Genomic DNA, 24,709 nt, shown 5'->3' on the forward strand with positions numbered 1-24,709 from the left:
GTTATATATCTAATGAACAATACGTTAAAATGTCAGAGGAATTGATGGAATTGTTTGATAAGGTTAAAACTGTCCCTGATACCCAAAAATATCATTGTTTTATGCCTATTAGTGATACACAAATTGCAGCCAAACGGTACACCAATTTAGAGGATAAACCAAAAACATTCAATTTATTTAGTAAAGCCCAAGAATAATGTAAATATTTATGTGCAGATACTACGTTTAAGGATATATAGCAATAATAAAAATGCGTGATAAAAACAAACCACGACTTCTTTTTCATAAGCATTGACCTTTCCAGACACCTGTTAAGATTGGCTTTGACCAAATAAAAAAAGAAATATTATTGTGATATCTTTCCAACCATTAAAAAACCCATGGGAATGTTAGACGGAGTTGATTTTCTAATAAACGGTTTGGTGCGACATCAATTGCATTGAATTGAAAAAAAAACTCTGTATAATTCCGTTTTATTTCTTTTAACTACTCCCAATAAAACAAATATAATCTATTTTGTGATTTAAACTCATTTATCACTTGAAAATATGATCAAACTAGACTATTTAAAGCGAAAAAAAAATAAAATAAAAAAATAATTTTGGACTTAAAAAATTTGATGTCAGAAAAACTTTTTTCCCTAAAACATGCACAATTTGCAATGTATGAACGACTTTTAGTAAATTTAATTACGAAACTTTTTGCTTAAGGATGATCAAAATTTGAAATGGCCGTTTTTTTTTAAATCGACTCTAAAGTTTTGAATTTTTTTTCAGTGTAGGAAATTTTTTCAATATTTTTCTCTAAAACGTCAGGAATTTTCACGACAGTCCCCCATACAACACTTTTTTGTAGGTCTTACCGTTTTCGAGTTATACGAGTTTATAAAAAAAGTAAAAAAACTTTGACCCTTTCCAGATATTAGTCTAGATCGATTTTGAAAAAAAAAAAACAAAATATGCAAAGTATCTTAGTTTCACATATTTTTGACATCCAGAAAGTTTTATTGAATTCTGAAGGGGTGCTGCCAATTGCGTGTCGAGTTGGCGTGGAATCCGTCGTTTGGTATTTGGCATGGTGATCTGGATGAAAAATCATGAACTTTGAGCTGTCGCATGATGGTGCTATATGATGATCTGAAAATGTCCACAACACACCCTACCGGAACCGGTTTCGGAATTTTCCGACCAAACCCGGCCAAATCTGATTGTTGGTATCCTTTAGTGCTCTTGTAAATCATGACATTTGAACCGTCGTATAAACTTCTGGATATAATATGTACCAGTTTCTTCTGAAACAGGTACTATGTGCCCTTACGTTAAAGTTCAGAGTGGCCAAACTTGCAAAAAATATCCGGTTTCATATCTTTCGCATAAAACTAAAGAACAAATATCAATTCAAAAATTGATTTTTGAGAGTATTTCAAAGCCATGGGTCATTTTTGACCCATAATGCATAATGTGTAACTTTTTCTCAAGAAGTAACGCCAGATCAAACAAGAATATCAATGAAACTACAAAAAATCTTGCTCTCATTTTCCAGTAATTATCATTCTAACAGCACGTCTTGCAATGCAAAGTCTTCTCCTATGTATATGAAATTTTGCTAATAAGAAAAATGCAGTTCTAACTGGATCATGTGGTGACTGGCGGGAAGAGCACACATGAAAGAGACAAATTCTCTGACTGCGTGTCAATTCCCAATATCAGTCATCGATCGATAGAACCGTTCGGTTGATTGCCGTCAGTATAAGAGCACATTGAAGCCTCCTGTATTTTGCCTGTGTTGGTAGCAAAGCTCAAAGCTTTGAGCCAACCCTTTTCCAGTAGAGAAGCTAGGCAAAATACAGGACGCTTCGATGCTTACTGACTTTAAAATGGCTTGCTCAATTTTCACCACCTAATTAAATTTCAATCTTGTCGCTCCCTTGCGACACCTATGCACCTATTCGTTTCCATCATTTGCTTCATTAGACTCCCTTTACCTTTGAGTCGCATGACCGATATAGCCATAAAACAATAATAATTTAAAACAATCACGGTCAAAACCTTCTCCTATGTAAAAAATAAAGATAATAGAATGTTTCGCAACTAGGATTAACATGTGTATTACGGCTTAAACCAGCCGACGATGTTTTGAAAAAACCTGAAGTTGGTAGACACAAAAGTCAATTTGAACTAATTGAGATGTATAATTGTGAGAAATAATGGAATCGTTCTGGTGGACTTCGATCCCACGATTCCCAGTACGCTAGACTGGGCACGTTAACCAACTACGCCACCGAACGGGTAACGATTCTGCAGCGCAATCGGCCAACCTGAAATCAAAGTCCGTTACGACCCCACATTCTCCTTCACAACCCTACATCTCCTTGATTGAAAGAAGGGTAAAATCGTGCTAAATATATATAAATCTTCAGTGCAAAAATTCATTCCAATAGCGAAACTCAAAAGAAGGATTATTGGAAAAAGGGTAATTTCAGGATAAATGATAAAATACTATTGGCAATAACTTTCCTTAAATGCTCTAGTTTATTCAAGAGCATATGGTTTTTGAATAAGTATCATTTTTTATCAATTGGTTCCAAAACAAACCTGATATCTTCAGAAACATTCAATAGAAACGTAAGATCGAATGACATCTTAAGAAATTTTTGGTTTCAGACTCATTATGCCAAACGACTATTTTGCCAAACGACTTTATGCCAAATGACCTACCACCGATTTTAATAGTTTAACGTTTCATGCAAAAAGGGTAAAGAGGTTGTGTATAATCATCAATTTGTATAAAATTCGTAAATATGTTTTTGAAGTCACCCGCTTCCTCTGATGGAATTGGAACAGGAATTTTCTTGGGTATTTCGATTCGAATTCAAAAGATTCGTACGGTTACCGATGGATGAAAATTAGCTTGTGAATGACCATAATTGTAATTTATCTGATGAGTATGATTATTAAGCAACCGCAAAATGAGAATAGTTGAATATTTTGCCTAGGGAACTCCGGCTACGAAAAACGTTGCCTTCCATCTGTCTGGTACAAGCGTTAGTGATTCGTTTGCGTGAAAGCCAATCCCAAAAGATAGACTTATTTGCCTCCGCAATTTGCGCATACAAACTTTTAGGTTTCTTCCTTTACATGGCAGTCGATTGTTTCATGCCAATCAACTATGCAAAGCGGTATAAATCCAAAAATCCATCGTAGACTTCCTGCACTAAATATGCCATGTCATAACAGCCTCCTCTCGCATAACAGTCCCATTTATATAGGAAATCCCATAGAAAATAGGACTGTTATGCGAGTAGGAACAGTTAGAATTTTTATAACCACAAATATAAATGTACAATGTAATATATGATAGTAAAGCATGTACTAATTCATTCCTTATCTATTTTCAGGTAATTCATTGGAATCAGAGCCAAAAATGAATCTTAAGGTAATCATAACTAAGCCAAATCTGCCAAACTATTTCGACATCTTGAGTAACTTTAAACAGCCAAGGAAATTTTTGTTTTTCTAATCAAGTTTACAATTGTGCAGCAATGGATGTCTATTTCAACTACTAGGACATATTGCATATCGGTACTATATTGGGAAGCATAGTTAGAAACTTTGCTTCCATTATATATTTAAAGGGCATTCACAATTCATAAAAAATAAGATGCGTTTTCCGATAACTATTCCATGAAAAATATAATCTCACCACTTATCTCATATTCTGCGGCTCATCACATGAAATTTGATTATCATAAATAGTCCTGCTCGTAATTTGTTCTTCGCTGTTGTCATGTTTGTTGCTTCCTTGGTGTTGTTCTCTCGTTTCCTCGGGATTTATTTGGTCGACGTCATCACTCTTACTGTTTTCAACAGTAATTTCACGTTTCTGGTTCAGAAATTCTTCACCACATTTAAACCTCCTGAGAACAAAAAAGATTGACGCTTAATTTCGATTCACATACTGGAAAATCCTTACTTACACAGAATCTAGCATTTCTTGGTTTTCCTTTGCAAGAACCTTTGTCATATTCTGTAGCTGGTCGCTCAACCCGTTGCCATTCCATTCATCGTCCGCTTCACTGAAAATTTGATCTCCCTCATAGCGCTGCCACTGATTTTCAGCCAAAGCTTCGAAAATAACATCCAGCGACCGTGAAATTGTTTGCCCGGAACAACCATTCTTGAAATTTCATTGCAAATGTAACATCTGAATGAGTATTAGTAGACCCTCGAATTCATTTCGTAAACTTTCTCAAGAAGTTCCATAGAAACCTACCTCTCGGTCTCCTTCGATGCAACTGTGGCACATCCGTTCGCATTGGGCCCTAAAGGCATCCCGGTTTCTTTCAATGTTCTCGAGCAACTTGGTGCGGATCTGGAGTATGACATCGTCCTGCTTTTTCACACTGATGAGCGTTCGGTTCTCGAAGCGAAGCTGTTCGACTTCCTGCTGCAGAGACGCCACTTCCACCCGATAGGCCTCCAGTTCCGTTTGGGCGATCTTGACGGGGTCCTGGGACCGGAGATCGGCTATTAGGGAGTCCTTCGCAGATAGTTCGTTTTGTAGCGTGGACAGTTGTTGCTGAAATCAAATAATTATTTAGACCGGACGAGGGATAAATATTTTTCGCAAAACAAATGAGAATAACATTCTTTGCAAAAACGCAGTTAATGACCTATGTTTCATACGATACTTTCAACTGTTGGCCCACATTTATGAATTGTTACCTTTAATTCCTCGCGGAGCTCTTTGATTGCCTTGATTTCCTCCACTCGCGCAGCGTCCTTCTCCAGCAGTTCAAATATTCTGTTGTCTCGTTCTTCAACCGTTGCCTTAGCTTCCGCTAGTTTTTGCTTTAGTTTGGAGTTTTTATCTTTGAACCGATTCAGATCGTTACACTTTAGGGTTAGTTCCTTCTGTAAGCCGTCAAGCCTCTGCTCCAGCTCCGATAGGCCTTCCCGGGCGACCGTGTCTCGATTGTTCGATAGCGATTTTATCTTGTTCATGGCGCTTTTCATCTGTGGCGAAATAGTAAATGTATAGGGAGCCGGAACCTATCTATCTTGGCATTTTTGATTTACTTCGGTAATGTTTTTTTTTAAGCTACTGAACTCATATTTGGCCACAAAATGCGTCGTACTAAAGTGTTTTTGCAAAGTTTCAGATAAGTCGGCCGAGAAAAGCCCCTCTTGCCAAAGTGAATCATGGAAGTGCCCAAGTAGCTGTGCATCTTATTAGAATTCTTCAGGAATTGCTGGCGGTTGTAGTAGAACTTCAAGTACAATCCATAAATTACCAGACGAATCATCAGAAATATTGCCTCAAGAATATTTTAATCCCCAGAGGAATATCTGGAGATTTTTTCAATGGATTTACTTGGGAAATTTTTGGAAGATCGAATGAAGAGATTGTTGAAATAATCTTTGGAATAGTTTTCATTAGAACAATTGAATCAATAGAATGTCGATAAATCCATAATGAGTTTTTCCAGTGAATTCTTTGAAAAATAATTTAAAAGAACCCCCAAAATGAATTGCTTGAGGAATTATTGCAGGAATTTCTGGACGAATTTCTGAAGGAATACCAGGAGGAATGCTTTTCGAATTCTGTGGTAGTGTTCCATAAGAAATTCAAAGAAGGAAATCCTGAGAGATTCTCTGGAGAATTACTAGAAGAAATTCGGGAGAAATAACTTAAATGATTCTTGGAGAAGCTCATGAGAAATTTTCAGTTAAATCCTTGGCAGAATATTTAAAGAAATATCTGTTTGAATTCTTGGATATATTTCTGTAAGACTACATAAAGAAATTCTTACTGCAACACTTGGGAAAATAGCAGAAAAATTATGAGCTCAGCTAGATAAACTCTTCAAGATATTCTTGAAGAATTGCATTCACGAATACTTGAAAAAGTACCAGAAGAAATGTCATCGTGTCAGAAGACAAACATTTCACAGTTTTTGCGGTTCTCGATGTTAGGTGAATTGCTTAGAAAAACTGATTCTGAAATTTTCAAGCGATATTGATTTTTTTCTAGATTTTGACAAAATGTAGAATGAACTACATACTAGAACAGCCTATTTAGTATCTGAAGGTCCGTTCTTGGAAATTTTTAGGTTTTTTTTCGAAAAAAAGTTTTGCAGAAGCTCCTGATGGAATTTGCAGAGAAATAAATTAGAGAATCTATGAAAGAATTCATGGAGAAGTTTTTGTACTAAATCTCGATGGAATGCATAAGAAAATTGAGAATGATACTGAAAAAAATCGTCCTAGGAAATTATTTTTAATTCAATCCTCCAGAGAATTATTTGCACTGAGAAGGATACGGGAATGATTTTTTGAGGAACTCTGACAGGAATCTTCAGAAGAATTATTTGGAAGAATGTTTGGAGAAATCCTTGGAATGGTTTCTGAATTCCTTTGATCCTGGCTCAAATCTGGGTTTGTTGTTGTGTTTCGAACAGAGCGTTACGCGTATATAATTTAACCACTTCCAATTGATTTGGCTGTAGAAGACCAAATAATATACGCGTAACTATTTGTCCAAAGCAAGTCGATTATTTTACATGGAAGAAAATCATAGAGGATTCCCGGGAGGGAATATATGTAGAAATTTCTAGAGGAATTTGTTAAGATACTCGATAAAAAAGCTACTTGTAAGATTCCTGAAGAAATGTATGGAATATTCTCAAAAGTCCCTGAGAAAAGGGCATAAAGACGGTTTCGCATAATTCCATAGGTGGACGTTTCGCGTAATGGGCGTTTAGCATTAAGAAAATCATTAAGGCGAAGTAGGTCGCCATTGAAAATTGTACGCTTCGTTGATGATTGTTGCTCGAATCAAAGAAAATCAGTTGCTTTTGCACTGGCACATCTGAAAAAGAATCAGCATACTTTATGCGCGTACAGTGATACTTTTTCAAGTCAATATAAACTATCAAGACTGAGTTCTATCACTTTGATATGCAAGCTGAAAAGTCGTCATTGATGCCAAAACAAATGACGGGCTACTTAGCCTCAAAATGCTGCCTGTTCTTATAACAAACTGATTTATGGGAAACGTCAATTATGCCAAACGTCGTTATGCGAAATGGGTCACCTCCCCTGAGAAGTGTCGTGGAAGTATGCCTGATACGCAGGGCTGCCAGATGTACAGATTTCTCTGTATTACACAGATATTTTTATTCTGACACAGATTCAATTTGTATGGAACACAGATTTTCTTTCAACAATTTTTGTATGGACACAGATTTTTTTGTATGGGACACAGATTTTTTAACCTCGTGGATACAGATTTTCTATCAAATCATCTGACAGCTCTGCTGATATGATTACTTTACAAATTTCCTAAAAGAAACCTTATAGGGTCATCTAAGACAAAGATTCCTTGGGGTGATTTTTAGGTCCAAGGTGGCGAATATGTTGAAACTGAATTTGGGCGTAAAAAGTTTGAAAGGGGGCGAAATTTCTAACAACAATGGTTGTGTTGCTTTTCCCCGAATGTCGTTTCCCAGAACGCTGATTCCCCGAATGTCCCGTTTTCCCGAACAGCCCCTTTCCCCGAAAAGTGCTTGCCACTCATAATTGTCAGCATAAATGCTGACTCGATATCGACTCATAGAACCAAGGTATCTAAAAGGGAGGCAGATCAATCTGTCAGAATACTGCAAACGCTATGTTGAAATTCCAGATGACAGCTGGCAAGTTTGTTTTGGTTAGAGGATGCTAGAAAAAGTTGTATTCAAGATTTCAAGTTTAAAATCGCTTATTACATAATTTCAAACACAAACGAAACACGAAATGAAACACAAATTCCACTCATGAAAGCGGAAGAAAAGTTTAACTCTCCGGTAAGATTTGTTTGCTATGGTAAACAATCCCATAGAAACGATAAATGCAAACATACTCGCCAGGTGTCACTCCACCTTCCCCGCAGCTGACCTCACTTCGAACCCACTGATTGCTAAACCTCCATTTAAGAAATCTTGCATGGAACCATACTGAAAACGAAACTTCATGGTTACTATAATGGTCCACTCAAACTTCCAAACTTTTGGGAACTTGTAATTAGAAGACACAGTGTGTTTGTTTGACAAATTGAGACATGAATTTGCGAAAAAATACGAGTTCTAGTGAGACTCGAACTCACGAATCCCCCCGGAACTCACGTTCCCGAAAGTATGTTTCAGACACACCAGCAAATCTGGTACATCTGAGAATTCTAGGCGAGTAGGGGAAGTGATGGTAAAATGAACAGGGGTGGTAAAATGAACACTGTGCCTTTTACCGAGATAAAACAAATTTCGATTAATTTTTATCACGCACGGACGATTTAGAGCATAAATCTGAGTGTTTGAGTTGATACGGAGGTCAATTAAAGTGAAAATATCAACAAAAACTAAGATATTAGAAAACAACGTTTGAAAATTAGAACTGACGTAACTTGTAGCTCGGATGACTTGAGGTTTTTCAGTGAGGGGAATATCGCTATGATATGATGTCAAATCTGATAAGGTACAGTGGGGGAAGTGTATCAGTGGGGTAAGTGGATCATTTGTCCATATTGAGCATAAATACTTGAATGTGTTGAATGTTTTTGCACCATTGCATCGTTTTAGGTTATGTTCTTACGTCCACACTGATACTAATGCAAAACTGGTACTACACGTACACTAACACAAGCAAACTTGTTGGCTGCAAAAATCAATTGATTTCAAAATTGTTTTCAGTCAATCAAAAATCCATTGTACCTCTGCCTTAACTAAAATTCTATTATTTTTTTCAACGCATGGTGAACATTTCAGTTCTTGTTGAATGAATCACAATGAAAAATATGTGATTTTTATAAATAAATACAGATATATTGGACATGATACACTTACCCCCACTTTTTAATGGGGTGGGGTAAGTGGATCAAGTATTACTATAATTTATTGGCAGACTGCTTACGATAATTTGATTAAGTTTGAATACTCGCAAATATTGTTTTGTTTTTACTTTTTCTCATTACTAGCTTGAATTTGTCTAATTGACTATAGAAAATTTGAATTATTACACCTAAAATTTATGTTAACATTTCTGGTGCAAGAAAATATAAGAGAATGAATATTGCAAAATTCAAACAAAACTTTTCGTGGTTTATTAAAGCTGAGTTGTAAAGGAGCAAAATATACTAATTTTCCAATTGAAAACATAATATCGTACCTTATTTGACCATATAAATTGCTCTAGACAGATAATAGAAATACATTCATAAATAGAATAAGAAGATTTCAGTTTGTTACTCTAACATAAATGTAACTAATATTTTTAAACTACCAGTGTTTTTCGAAAACTTCGTTGGGAATAATCCTACAATACTTCAGTATAACTTTTGTAAATATATAGAAGAATTTTATCCAAATAATTCTAGCTACAATGTTTTTTTTTGTTCGAATAAGTGTGAACTACTGTATTAATATTCTTAATCATATAATTAAGACACTTTTTAATTTTTAAAGTATCAAATCATGACATAACTAGCACTAATAACAAGAACGAGAGCAATCTCATTCTGAGTATACATAATCACACCATATATGTTTTGAGAATAGAAATAGTGGTGGAGTAAGTGGATCGTTTGGCGTAAATTTTCAAGTCCCTCATACTCAATACATAAAAATCAGAAAAATCTAAATAAATGATGATTTGAAGTATAATAGTCCCTCATTTGTTATCCACAGAAAAAAGTTTGAATTACATTATTCACGTAAGCTGTACATAATAATGAAGTTGACTATTGATTTTTCTGTATCCACTTGTAGGAATAGCAGTAGTTCAGATACAAAAAAAAAATATTTAAAAAAAAAAGTAAAAATATCAGTTCGACAATGGTTTCAGTGCAGGCAGGCATGCAAGATAAGTACTAAAAGTAGTACACTCGTTCCGTCTCAAAAAGCTTTCGACATCGTGCTTCCGTCGACGTCGTGAGGACTCGGAAAACTTTGGCAGCGCGAATCAGAAGACGACAGTCAGTTTGGAGATTGAATTTGGACAGTACAGTCGCTTGGTGCTGTGGAGCTGAAGAAGTAGTGGAGTGAAAAAAAGAAAGTGAATTTGAGGAGTGAATCGGAAGCGGCGTGAGTGACCATCCGGTGGTTGATTCGGATCAGAATGGCTGATTCCGACACCACTAACCCCACGGTACCTTACCTTTAGAATTATTTTTGAATGGGTTACAATCATAATTGGCTGTATTTTTGGTGGGGCAATGAAAATTTTCAGAAATGTTTGTTTTGATCACGTTTTTTGCATGGTGTTCATTTTACCACCAACCGCTGTTCATTTTACCCACATAATGCAGGTAAAATGAACATTTGCATCGCTTTTTGATAGCGATGAAAATATGTGAAAATTTAGCTGGTTTAGTCTGAATCCATGTAGCTGCTATAGATTACATCCCTATTTTTGATGTTGTGCGGTTGAACTATACAAATTCCTCGTTTTCTATCAGAAACAAGATGATTTCCTTAAGGTGTTCATTTTACCACCCATTCCCCTACATAAATATTCCCTTCAGTTTTTAAAGGATTCATAGCAGGATCCTGTAGATTTCCGTTGATTTTATAAAGGAGTTTTAACATGTATCAAGCTCAACATCTTAAAACAAAACGCGTCGTGTTTATGGATCATTAGATATAGCTGTTTATGTGTGCACTATTTGCAGTCAATCATTCGTTATGAAATGCTTTACGTTGTCAGAAACAAATTGAAGAAGCCATTATCAAATTTTGTCAAATTTTAGGAGAGTTAAAGTTGATGTGGTCCTGAATGTTCAATCAATTAAAAAACTCACGCAGTCTTGTAAAACCCAGAGCATTTTTTATAAATACGTCTTTGTTTGATAATACAGTGATAGATTTATTTGTTTCAACCGTATGTTCATGCATATTTCAAGAAATCTCGCATAACTTATGATCTCGCCCCCAGTGTTGATAGATTCACTCTCAAACCTCAATCAATACGCTCTCCCGTGAGTGCAAACTCATTAGATATCTGCTTCGCAAATCTCACGCTTGAGATTTTGATGCAAAATCACCCAATCAACTCAAACCGTAAAAAATATTCAGTCGCAAAACCCGTCAAAAATTCGTGAAACCCGAATGTTGTTGTTTACGTTAGAAAGGATTACTATAATTTTACCAGACTAACAAGAAATTATTGCCATGTGTGAGTAAACTGTGGAAATACGAGACAATGAGTCAAAAAGGTGAGCCAACTCATCCATGATTTTTTGGCTGCTGAGTTGCGTGATTGACAACTCACGCATGAAAAATCTCAAGGCAACTGAAAATTTCGAGTTTGTTGCCAAAAACGGAATCCCACTGTATCAAAATTTCTGTGTTGTCACATTATATTTTAGCTTCACTTGGTTTTCCTTAATTTGTTTTGACATTGAATTTAATTATACCATGGAAAACATATTTTTTAGGAAATGTTTGATAAATAGTTGAAAGGTTCTTCTCTAAACAACCGACTATTGCCTAATCCATTATAAGACACAATTTAAATAAAGTGTTTCATACATTCTAGATTAGTTTGCTGAACCCAGTTTCGAATTTGCATTTGAGGATTTGAGGATACAAATTGAATTCCACAAAAACTGTTCATTTTGTGACCTGTTAACACTGTAACTTTCAAAGAAAGCTGCCTACGTCTAGGCGTTAAAAGTGGCTTATTTTTTTAATACACACAATTTAATTCTAAAATTGACCTAATTATCTGATTGTAAGACTGTATTCAGATTCAGTGACTTCAAATTTAGTGAGTAGCATATCTTATTATTTTTGAAACCTATCGAACTGCCCTTCTGCGTTTACTTGTCCCATATTCCCATATGTAAACCTTATGGACCGTGGGATAAATATGCGTAGAACGGCAGCGCAGTACTTGATCAACTTCACACCGGCATCAGAAACTTAACTTTTTGATTTCTTAAAATGGTTTTCATTGTTATAGGGTAGATGTACCAATAGCCGCATACCTAAAAACAAATATTCGTATCAAATCAAAAAGTAAAACCAGCGGTATTAGTTTTACATTATTTGGAAGCTTCAGCATACATTACACAGTGATTTACTACACCCCGTTTTTACAGTACTTGGAAGTCTCTGATAATCGTAGGTAGAACTTTCCGAAGAATCTCTAGAGAAATTCTTGTAGGAATATCTCTAGGGATTCTGTTAGAAATGAAGAAATATTTAGAGCAATTCTCTTTGAAAATATGAAGAAATTTGAGAAGTTCACTTGGAAATTGATAACAGGAATATGTGGAGAAAATGTTGCTGAAGTTCATCCCTGAAGGACGGATAAATGATTAGTAATTCCGGGAAGCTCGTTGCGATACTACTTTAAGGGAATCCCGAATGTTTTCTTTAGCATTCTTGCTGGAATGCTTAAAGAAATTACTTAACAAATCCTTGAAGAAGTTATTGAAGAAATCACCGGAGGAATATCAGAAGATATGCTTGGAGTAACACTTGATGGAATGCCTGGAAGAACTTCTAGAGTTCCTTATAGAATCTTCTGCAGGATTATTTAGGAAATTTTCTGAAAGAATGCATTCCCTTGATAAATAGATGAAGGAAGTCCTAGACATACCTTTGGAATGATTTTCGGATGAATAAAGTAAAGTTAAAGTATTGAAATTGATTTGATTGTTTGACAGAACACAACAGCAGTGCAAATGTGATCCAAGGGACCATCGAGTTAGTCATGAAAACCAAATTTAACTATGGCTCTTTAACCAATATCGTGATACGGAAAATCGAGGGAAGGAGTATTCCTTAATAAAAAAAAATCTGGAGGAATCCTCGAAGAACTTCTTTTAAGCGTTCAACGAGAAGCTTTTCCCTTAGAGTAGTGTTTGATCCTTTGGTATTGTCGTTTGTTCTTACGGGGATGAGTGAACAACATTTGTTCGGCGTAAAATGCGTTGATCGAGTAATACCGGTAAGGCGTGAATATATCACGGAATGTATCACTAACCTTTGGTGACTCCCAGATCCTTACCTTATCCCACTAACTCAATACCCTTTCCATGACATCTGAGGTATACTCGGTCTCTAATAACAATGGTTGTCTAACTAATATTCCATCCCTTCCCCGTTGACCATAAGGACACATGCACATTGAGTATAATAAGCTTATCCCATGCCTTTTCCATTAGATCTCTGTGTAACTTCGAATGTTGTGGACAATCACGGAGTAGCAACTACGAATTGTAGGTCACCTATGCTTGTGCTCATTCGCATTCAACGAGAAGCTTGTCCCATAGACTCCCGTGCCACTCACCTTTTGAATATCTTCATCCCGTTCCTGAACCGCCCTACCCTGGGCAGCTACTTCCGCCTCCAGCTGCACGATCCTTTCCTGTTTGCGATCGCATGCATCGCTCAGCTGACGGGTCTTCCCTACCAATTCCTTCAAGTCAAGGTCCCTTGCCAATAGAACCGCTTCTTGGAGAGCCGCATCTCCGGAACCTTGTCCCTCACACGGAGGACCACAGAGCTGTATTCCCGAATCATCAAGATTCGCATCTGGCTCCTTGTATGGCTTCGCAGAAACTTTACCCGGTCCTTCCAGCAGGTCTTTCGCTACGGCATAAACCGGGCTGAACCGAAACGGTTCCTCCTTCGGTTTGTCCAACTTTCGACTGGTGGAGGATTCACTCCGTTCTAGCTTACCGATCGCCGACGCCGGACGCCTGTTGCGCAGATAGGCCGGCAGCTTACCCAATTGGTGGACGCTCAGCTGAAGCTTGTCGTCAACGGCGATGTTCGGATTGGACGATTGCGATACCCGAGTCGATATGAACGAAGTTGCCGGTCGTGGTTTGTTGGCACTGGTGCTGGACGCTCTCCGGTCCAAAAGGTTCACGCTACTTTGCCTGCTGGATGTCCGCGATAGTGTACTCGGTTGGCGGGACTTGATCATCGTCAGGACGGAAGACTTCTTCGCCACACCCGAGTCTATCTTTGAGATGATCTCCTTGGTGGTCTTCAGCTCTAAGATTTATATTAAATTAGTATAATTCAAACAAACATAGAGCCACCGAAATTTACCTTTGGATTCCATTTTTTTTGTTTATAAAGTTGTCTCTACGAATAATTTGGAAATTTGTTCCCCAATGATTGATCCCGTGGATGCAGAATATTGTTATAAAAATATATGATGGCTGGCGCGACGGAATGCTGGCGGAGAGCACTTGGAAATTGTAAGGAAAATTTGACAGGTTTTAGCTGAGGCTACTGTGATTTTAATAAATGAGCAGGAAGTGCAAATTCCTTTAGCGTGGCTGGCCTATCAAAAATCTGGCCACTTTAATAAAATTCAAAACATGACATGGGAAAAAAATCCTCTTAGAATGTCTCTTAGTTGCAACTACAAACAAAAGGAAGGGTGAATCTCTGAATTCACAACTTTCTTCCAAAAAAGTGGGACTTAAAACTGTCACTACACGTGGCAAGAATGGAAGAAAGGACGCTTCCCTGGAATGCGAACTTTCTTCCACGGGTGAAATGAATAATTGTATCGAAATGAGCAATCAGTTCGATGCTCTAGACAAATTTTCCGAACACCAAATCGAAGCAGCCTTTAGCCCAGGCTCTTAGATTCAAGTGAGAAAGCAAAGAGTGCCGTCTATCGTGGTCAATTGTTCCGAAATTGGGGGATTTAGGCAGGAGATCTTGAACTCCATTAGGGGACTTGAGGTTTCCTTCCAAAATCACAAAGAAAGGAGATTGATGCGTTTTGCCGGAAACTCTTAAAGATCGCGAACTTCTTCTCAAACATCTTGAAGAGAAGAAGCACAATTTTTTTACCTATGACGACAAAACTGAAAGTTTGTTCAAAGTCGTCTTAAAAGGTCTCTCAAGTGGCTATAAGTCAGCTGAAAAGATCAAAAATGGACTATATGATTTACCTGGATTTTCCCCAGTCCAAGTAATCATTATGTAAAAGAGAAACTAATCTGGCATTGTTCGGAAAGGGCTTTCTCAAGAATATTATTTAGTTCACTTTAATAAAAGTGATCTACAAAATATTGAAGCTACAGAAAAAGCAAGATTTATGTTCGATGTCCGTGTGACATGGGAACATTTACAGAAACCTGGAGGAAATTACCAGAACCCCACTCAGTGCCGTCGGTGCCAATAGTGGAGTCATGGTACAAAACATTGCCACATGGATGCTAAATGCATGATTTGCGGAGGTTCTTCTCACGCTGCCCTGAAAAGAAAGATAGCAAAAGGTTTGTATGCGAAAATTGCGGAGGCAACCATAAGTCCAACTTTTGGGATTGCCCTTCGCGTAGGTGAGTCGTCGAGGCTCGTGCCAGGCAGATGAACGATAATGCCTGTAACGATAGCGGTCGTTTCTGGAATTCTCCTGGTAGATTTTCGAACAATGCTCATTTTTCAGTTAACGATCGCTTGATTAAGAATCATACCCATCAGATGGATCATAATCATGCTCATTCACAAACTATTTTTTTTTTTCGATGGGTAGCCGTTCAAATATTTTTATTTCGAATGGATCTATCCAAGAAAAAACGTATGCCGATATCTTAGCAGGTAATTTAAACTCCTCCCCTATCCGTACTACGAGTAACCGTTCTAATTGTTTCAAATCAAATGGGAAAAAACCCTGCCGCCACAGGAAACTTCTACTCCGCCTCTTCGTCTATCGAAAATTCTAACGGAAAATCATCAAATGTACCCACTTCAAGTGATATGTCTGCCTCTGATTTTAATTTTCTAACTGAAAAATTGAATCTAATGATTGATGCAATGTTCAAAGCCACCACTATGACTGAAGCAGTCCAAGTCGGTGTAAAATTTACTAATCAAATTGTTATTGGATTACGTTTTTCTAATGGATCCAATAAATAACAATTTAAAGGGATACTTGAGAAAATATAAACTAGAGGGTAAATCAATTCCCCTGAGAAGAACGAGGTATGAGTTCTGAGGAAAGAGGTAGTGAACAGTTAGGAATGAGGAAAAAAGATTGATTTCTCCTAATGCTTCCAAAACTCAACTAATAATATTCCCACATAAACCAAATGCTCTTTATTTAAAACCTTCAAGTAGACATGTTGTCACGATGAGAGGGGTTCCAATAAATTGGTCAGATGAAGTTAAGTATCTAGGGCTCATGCTAGATAAGAATATAACTTTCAAAAATCAGAAATTAGACGTGAGGAATGATGAATGAGCAGTAAGGAATGAAGAATGATGTATAAGCAATGAGGAATGAAGAATAAGGAATGAAGTGTGAAGAGTGAGAAGTGAGCAATGAGGAATGAGAAATTTGGAATGAAGAGTGAGGAATGAAGAGTAAGAAATGATTAATGAAGCGTGAAAAAAAAGAATTGAGGAATAAGAAATGAGATGACAAATGAGGAGCGAGGAATGAGGAATGAGGGTGGGGAATGATGAATAAGGCGTGAGGAGTGAGGAATGAGAAGTAAGACATGAGGAGTGAGGCATGAAGAGTGAGAAATGAGGAAAGATGAGTGAGGTATGAGGATTAAGGACTGTTCATTTTATAAAGTGGACACATGCAATATCTTTCTAATTTATCAATGAAACCGAAATCAGTTTTCTGTACATCGATAGACTTATGCTGTACAATATTGTGATAATAAGAAAGCCCTACAAATCATTGAATTTTACACTAATAAGGCAAAACATTTACAATAGTAGATTTTTGGAGGTTATCAAAAACAATGACTACAAGAAATTGGCTGGAAAATTCGACTAGAGTAAAGTGGGGCAAAAGTTCGAGTGGGGCAAGAGTTTCTTTTTAAGATTTCTAGCTCAAATCAAATCAAAACTTGGGAATGTCATGGTGGATCGAATGTTATTTAAGTAAGAGACTTTCACTCCAAATATCATAAAAATCGATTGAGATTTGGAAAAGTTATGGCTATTTGTTGTTTTTCGACGTAAATATTGTAATATTTGGTCAAACTTTAGATGCATGGAACCAAATGAAGATAAAATATTTTTCAGTATTGTATGTAAGGGCGTTTCTAGGCCTATCATAAGGATGCTTTGACGTGTATTAGTTTTTCCATAAATAGTTGGAATCAATTTTTGGCCCATAGCGGGGCAAAAGTTCGAATCTGCGGGGCAAAAGTTCGACCCATGTATAAACCCACGGAAAATTTTTCAAATTTCCTTAAATCTACATATTATCTTCAAATTTAGCGAAATTTGCCTGATCGTGCGAAAAATGTCAAAAAATTTTTACATTTTCACTTAGTTTTGCGAAAAACTGCTATTTTTTGGGTGTATTACAATTAACCCTGTTTTGGGCATTTTTTGATGAAAATTTAGTGTGTATTTTTCGGCAAACATAAGTTTACGGCTGGTATAAAGTATGCATGGCATAAAAGTATTGATATTTTGTGTTTTAGCCAGCGAACTTTTGCCCCACACTAGATTCGAACTTTTGCCCCACCGGTGGGGCAAAAGTTCGTTTAAGACAATCAGTTTTTAAACTGTTATAACTAAAAATTGGTAAATATTTTGACACAAGTTTGTTCAGCAAAATTATAGCCAATATGTTGAAGGTTCGCTGTATGGTATTTGTTTTGTTTCATCTGCTATTATTTTCCTGGAAACTTTGATTATACCACTAAGGTCGAACTTTTGCCCCACCTTACTCTATCCATATTTTTTATTTTCAAAAAAGGCTTGTTCTTCGAAAGCATCATCAATCAGAAGCCTGCTGGAAAATATCATGCTATTTTTGGAGCAACCATTTTCCAGATATCATAAATTCATTTTTTCGGAATGCGGGTAAGATTCGCGATTTTGCTCTCTTTTATACAAATATACTTTCTTTAGTAATCTAAACCATTTTTCAACACGATTTTTACTTTTTTTTGCTGGGAGTAAAAGGATGGTGCTTTAGCAAATTTGGCCATAAAGTATTAGTCACTAGAATGACCTAGTGTCAGAAAACGGTGGAATATTTTTGTTTAAAGCGCTACCTTTAGGATACCAACATACAATTTCTTCATAAAAAAAATATGGTTTTTGTTATGCGAAAAATAATGCTTAACTTTGACAGACAGTTTTCCTTAGGAGTTCTTGGAAAAAATATTTAGTTCTTCAACCAAAAGCATTTTGTAAGATTTTTTTTTATATCATTGTAGAATAATAGTTGAACGATGTACAGAAAACAATCCAATCAATAAATCAAAAAGTTATAGCAAAACAAAGTGTCCACTCTATAAAATAAACAGTCCTTAAGGAATGAGGAGTGCGAATTGAGGAATGAGGTGTGAGGAATGATGAGTGAAGTGTTAAGGGGATGAAACGAGGAATGAGGAATGAAAAATGAGGAGTAATTAATGAAAAGTGAGGAGTGAGGAATGAGGAGTGAAGAATGAGGAATGACGTGTAAGAAATGAGGAATGAGTGAACATGAGCATGAGCATGAGCATAGATGACAGAGCAATCGAAGTTGCACAGAGATTGAATGATTGGGACTTGGGACTAGCATACCATTCATCAATGTGCACAAATCGAGCGCTAAAACTTTAACGGCCACGTCCTTACGGTCATCGGGGAAGGCAACAGCAAGCGATACGATTAAGAAATCAAACACTACTAAGGCGATCTGCGAAACTATTCTTCCGTGCTACGGGAACGACGCGCAACACGATTGATCCTGACCGCATCAGATGTGACGAATGCGGAATTAGGAATGAGAAACGCGGAAAGAGGAGTGAGGAATTATGAGTGGGTAATGAGGAATGAGGAGTAAGATTTGAAGAGTGAGGAGTAAAGAATGAGAAATGAGTAGCTTAGAACCAGTAATGAGGAATGAAGAGAGAGAAATGAGGAATGAGGAGTAGGAAATGAGGAACGAGAGATGAAGAGTGACGAAAGATGAATAAGGAATGAGAAGGATGGAATAAGAAGTTCGAAGTAAGGAGTTAGGAATGCGGAATGAGGAATGAAAAATGGGGAATGAGGAATAAGGAGCGAGCAATGAGGAATAAAGGATTATTATTATTATCTTATGATCGAGATTTTCAGCCATAGGCTGGTTCATCTCCAGTAAGAGAAGATGCATGAGGAGTGTGGAATGAGGAATGAATAACTAGAAGTGAGAAATTAGGAATGAGGTGTGTAGGGTGAGGAACGAGGAATGAGAAGTGAGGAATGAGGAAGGAGCAGTAAAGAATGAAGAATGAGGAGTGAGGAATGAGAAGCGAGGAGTGTGGAGTGTGGAGTGTGGAATGAGGAATCATATGTATATACAGTTATTCCATGAAAAACCGATCTAGTGGGTCACCGAATTCCGTGAAAATTTGCTATTTTGTTCTTTGTCCGAAATAAGGGTACACGTGTTTTTGGATTTTTTTTATTATGGTGACTATTTCCAAAACAGGGTAACCAGATAAAACGCGATTTTGCTAAACTTTATTTTTTTTAAGAAATCATAACTTTAAACTGCTTGACCGATTTTCAATTTTCTTGAACGGCATGAAAGTTTAAGATTATGACCTTTCAAGAAAAATATAAAATTTCACAAAAACTGTTTTTTTAAGGACTGTTTATTTTATAAAGTGGACACCTTGTGCATGCTGTATCTTTCTTATTAATCAATGAAATTTCAATCGGTTTTTTGCACATCGTTCGACTAGTATTGTACAATGTTGTGATAATAAAAATTCTCCAAAATAATTAAATTTCACACGAATATGGAACAACGATTAGATCGGTCGATTTTTTGAGGTTATCAAAATCAATGATTGTAAGAAATTGGCTGGAAAATTCGATAATTTATATTTTCTACTTTCAAAAAAGGCTTGTTCTTCGAAAGCATCATCAATCAGAAGCCTGATGGAAAAAATCAAGTTATTTTTGGAGCAACAATTTTACAGATATAATATAATCAATTTTCCCGTATATTTTTAAAGAATTTTTTTTTAAATTTGATGGGAATTGATATGAGTAGGACTTTTTGTGTAAAAGTACGTCCTGACGGAAGTCCTAATATAGTATTTATATGAAAAATAACTTACGCTTTCATAGAGTTACTACGTAAGTCCCCACGTCACATTCAAAGCACAACAGAAACACAATTGTTTTATTTTTAGAAGACCTATCAAAGTACATTGACAATCATCAAAATTGGCAACACTGCTGTAATAAAATCGATTTTATTTTCCACATATTATTTTCATAATATGTTATTCTGAGATTACCAATTGAAAAATTCGGAGAAAACTGTTTACAATTTGCTGTAGATCGATAAATATGCGTACATGATTTTAAAAGTATGAGACTTTTTAGTAAAACTACCATAAACAGTAAAATTTATACTTAAGACTGTAGTTTAATCTCACGATTTAGCTTTCGTTTATACTAATATAGTTTCTTTAGTAATCCAAACTAGTTTTGAACACGCTTTTTACTGTTCTCTTTTGCTGGGAGTGAAAGGATGGTGTATCAGCAAATTTGGCCATAAATGGGTAAATCACTAAAGTTACCTAATGTCATAGAATAGTGGAATATAATTGATATTTTTAAAGCTTTACCTTTAGAAGAATAGTAAAGGATACAAACATACAATTTGTTCATAAAAATAAGGATTTTTGTTTTGCGAAAAATAATGTTAAACTTTGACGGACAGCTTTTTTTAAGAGTTTTTGGAAAAACTATTTAGCTCTTCAACCAAAAGCATTTTCAAAGATTTTATATTTTCATAGCATTTTAGAATAGAGTGTTTCGTAGGGCCCAAGCAAGACGCTTTGTTTTCGGGACGCCGGGAGTTGTTTTTCGTTTCGCGAGTTTTGCTGGGCAGTGTTTCGTAGGGCCCAAGCAAGACGCTTTGTTTTCGGGACGCCGGGAGTTGTTTTTCGTTTCGCGAGTTTTGCCTGGCAGTGTTTCGGAGGACCCAAGCAGGACGCTTTGTTTTCGGGACGCCGGGAGTTGTTTTTCGTTTCGCGAGTTTTGCTGGGCAGTGTTTCGTAGGGCCCAAGCAAGACGGTTTATTTTCGGGACGCCAGGAGATTGTTTTTCGTTTCGCGAGTTTTGCTGGGCAGTGTTTCGGAGAGCCCAAGCAAGACGCTTTGTTTTCGGGACGCCGGGAGTCGTTTTTCGTTTCGCGATTTTTGCTGGGCAGTGTTTCGGAGGGCCCAAGCAGGACGCTTTGTTTTCGGGACGCCGGGAGTTGTTTTTCGTTTCGCGATTTTTGCTGGGCAGTGTTTCGGAGAGCCCAAGCAAGACGGTTTATTTTCGGTACGCCAGGGGATTGTTTTTCGTTCCGCGAATTTTGCTGGGCAGTGTTTCGGAGAGCCCAAACAAGACAGTTTGTTTTACGGTTCGCGTTGTGTGAGTGCGAAAAGATATCCGTGTTAAGTCGAGGATGGATTACCAACTGGTGAGCTCGTTTCATGCTTATAATGACACATATTTTCATGAAAACGTTATTTATTTTAATGTTCAAATAAACTTTGAATGGTTCGTCACTATAAGTGTCGGCATTATGCCTGTTTTATATAATTTCAATATACATATATTTTCTCTCTTTAACATTACTAAAAACATCTTTTGAATGGTTCGACATTATGGATGTTGACGTATATTTTAAAACTCCTATCAGAAACTGTTCATCTCGAGACAATAATGTACAGCGTTACTCTTCTGTAATTTTCAAACAAACTAAGTTTGGTTCGTCACTAAAAGTGTCGGCATCGTTAATTTTTCATATTATTTAAAATATATACATATATATTTTTCTTTTTGCCATTACTAAAAACATCTTTTGAATGGTTCGACATAATGGATGTTGACGTATATTTTATATCTTCTACCGAAAAACTTCTCGAGACAAAATGCAAAACTAGCTTTAAGTTTAAGTTGTATTTTCCCTTCTTATCCATGGATCGCATCACTGACCAATGGTGACTCCCAGATCTTTTCCTCCCTCACTAATAAACACCCTCCCCGTGGTGATTGTGGAGATGCAGAGGTATTCTCGGTCTCTAGAAGCAACAATCATTACACCCTAACATTCCTTCCCCATCCCAACTGACTGTAAGGACTTGGCCGGCGCCGTTATTGATCAATAATTTTAGATCTGCTAAAATTGTACTTCGAAAATAAGCGGAAACTCCCATCCCTTATTCATTTGGATCGTAGTGCAATTCTTACCAGTTCCGATCAATCACGGAGTAGCAACCATTGACATGTACAGTCAGTCTATGCTATGCTATGCTATGCTATGCTTTTATATTTTCATAGCATTTTAGAATAATAGGTCAACGATACACAGAAAACCGATTACGATTTTATCAATAAATAAAAAAGATATAGCATAAACAAAGTGTCCACTTTATAAAATGAACAGTCCTTACGTGAAAAAATCAATATTATCCGTTTTTTCATGTTTTGAAGGTCTCGAGACCAAAGGGGCTATTGATGTTCTCATTTTTTCTTGAAAGTTCAGAAAATTTTACGTTTACTGCGATGTATGTTTTTTTTAGTTTTTGAGATATATTTTTTGAATATAAAAAATCAGTCATTTTTCATTGACACACACTGTAGGTCTCATCGCATTAGATTTTTTCATTTTTAAAAATATCATAACTTTTGATTGAACATCTCAACTGATTTCCAATCTTTTTTTATAGAATGAAAGCTTAAGATTTCAACTTTTTTTAAAAAATATAAAACTTTAAAAAAAATTACATAAAAGTATATAAAAAATTCCTAAAAAACTAGAACTTTTTATATTGTTACTTACAATTTTTTTCAGAATTTTATATTTTATTTCTAAAGAGCTGAAATCTTAAGCTTTCATTGCATAAAAAAGATTGGAGATCGGTAGAGCTGTTCAAAAGCAGTTTAGTTTTTTTTAAATATAAAATATATTCCGGTGAGACTTACAGTGTGTGCCGATAAAAAATGACAGATTTGTTATTTCCAAAAAAATATATCCCAAAAAATAAAAAACATACATCGCTAAAAATTTGACAGTAAACGTAAAATTTACTGAACTTTCAAAAAAAAAATGAGAACAGCAATAGCACCTTTGGTCCCGAGGCCTTCAAAACACGAAAAACTGAATATTCTTGATTTTTTTATGTAAAACAAGAATAAAACAATTTTTGTTATTTTTTTTTTAAATGTCAAAATTTTTAGCTTTCATGCCGTCCAAGAAAATTGAACGTCGGTCAAACTGTTTAAAAGTTATAATTTTGAAAAAATAAAAATTTTGCTAAATCGCGTTTTTTCTGGTCACCACAATAAAAAAAATCCAAAAACACGTGTACCTTTTTTCGGATAACAAAATAGCAAATTTCCACGGAGTTCGGTGACCCACTAGATCGGGTTTTCATGGAATGGCTGTATATATGATAACTTTAGTATGAAAGAACTCAAAAACAACATGGAATGAAAGAAAGATAATATGAATATATATATTTTATTGAAAGGTAATCACGGTGTGCCAGAAACCGTTATTAACAGAAAAAAATGTCCAAGAATTCGGCACCAACCATTCGAAAGATATAGTATTCAAGCAACTTCTCGGTAAATTTGAAAATATTCTAACGAGGGAATCGAAAGTTATAGTGATTTGAAGGTTTTGAGCTATTTTGCATGGGATATTGCTTATACATATTCCTCAACGGTGCATCATAATTATTTTTGTAAACAAGCCAAGTAACCATCAGCTTTGCATTAAGCATTCAAAACATGTGATATCGAAGTATTTTCCCTGTAAATTTGCAATCATTACGTTGAGAAAATCAGAAGTTACAGTGATTTGTATATTTACCATTATTTCTATGAAGTTTAAATTAGAGCTTTTCTATGGCTTTGTTATATTAATGCACAGAATTTACAAATAAAAATGTCCATACAACTGACACTCGGCATTTAAAAGATGTATTATTCAAGCATCTTTGCAGCTACTTCGAGAATACTTTATCTAGAGACAACATAACTAAAGTACTTTGAAGTTTTGGAAGTATAAATTTTGTATAAAATTTTGATTATTAAATTACCATGTTCAATGTTTCAACCACTACTAATTGCAACAAATTCTTATCAATATGTTGATCAATGTGATTTAATAGCGTGAATGACCGCCTACTGTTGCTTCTCCGTTATTACAAGAGCAACTATACATGCACAAGGAACCAACGGATGCTACTTAGGATTAATCGCACCACTCTTAGTGTGTAAGTAATTGAGTTCTCATTCCTTGTAATAAGCAGGACGCGGTACTGCTGCGTCCGAATACATGTCAATTGGGGTTATGGAATAAATATTTACGTGTTACTATCTTTGAGTAAGCCGTTGGAATCCTCTGCACTTCCACGATAAGTCAATGTAGTTTGGAAAATTGGAAGACGTTATATTAAAGTTTCGTCTTGGTAATAAAAACGCTTAATTACAATAGTTCTAGGGATCATCACATCATTTTCTCTGGTTATACCCTGTTATATCTCCCCTCAAAACATAATGAAGTCAACAACATAATGAATATAATAAAATAAAAAGTAACCCTTTTTATGCCCAAAACATGACTGAAGGATCAATATTACGATACCTTTGATGACGAACCATTCAAAGATTTTGCATGAATCATGCAGTATCAATCCAAAAAATAATCTATCAGTATATAAAAGAAAAAGTCGA

The 24,709-nt window shown here is 36.0% G+C and overlaps 2 protein-coding genes across 9 annotated transcripts in view; one reads left to right on the forward strand and one right to left on the reverse strand.

Moving 5' to 3' along the window:
• LOC5576646 overlaps positions 1–24,709 on the forward strand; it is a 387,639-nt gene that overhangs the window by 32,735 nt on the left and 330,195 nt on the right. The window lies entirely within an intron of this gene.
• Positions 3,607–14,059, reverse strand: LOC110675817 (protein Hook homolog 3-like). Of its 2 annotated transcripts, XM_021841664.1 has the most exons (5): positions 13,329–14,058; positions 4,725–5,015; positions 4,273–4,578; positions 3,977–4,176; positions 3,607–3,916 (listed from the first exon to the last, which is right to left on the reverse strand). In XM_021841664.1, the coding sequence occupies exons 1-5, from the start codon at positions 13,968–13,970 to the stop codon at positions 3,706–3,708; spliced, it is 1,650 nt and encodes a 549-aa protein (XP_021697356.1). In that variant the 5' UTR covers positions 13,971–14,058; the 3' UTR covers positions 3,607–3,705. The 2 variants fall into 2 exon arrangements, with proteins under 2 accessions (XP_021697356.1, XP_021697357.1); XM_021841665.1 differs by lacking the exon at positions 3,607–3,916 and having other exon boundaries at positions 4,054–4,203; positions 13,329–14,059.

Source organism: Aedes aegypti, chromosome 2 (genome assembly GCF_002204515.2).
Source record: "Aedes aegypti strain LVP_AGWG chromosome 2, AaegL5.0 Primary Assembly, whole genome shotgun sequence".
NCBI classification, from domain to species: domain Eukaryota; kingdom Metazoa; phylum Arthropoda; class Insecta; order Diptera; family Culicidae; genus Aedes; species Aedes aegypti.

Coding starts and splice junctions, on each gene's coding strand:
- LOC110675817 (XM_021841664.1), bottom strand. CDS start 13,970: ATGATCAAGTCCCGCCAACCGAGTACACTATCGCGGACATCCAGCAGG. Junction 5,016..13,328: donor GGGATGAAGATATTCAAAAG/GTGAGTGGCACG, acceptor ATTTCGCCACAG/ATGAAAAGCGCCATGAACAA. Junction 4,177..4,272: donor GCATCGAAGGAGACCGAGAG/GTAGGTTTCTAT, acceptor TGAAATTTCAAG/AATGGTTGTTCCGGGCAAAC.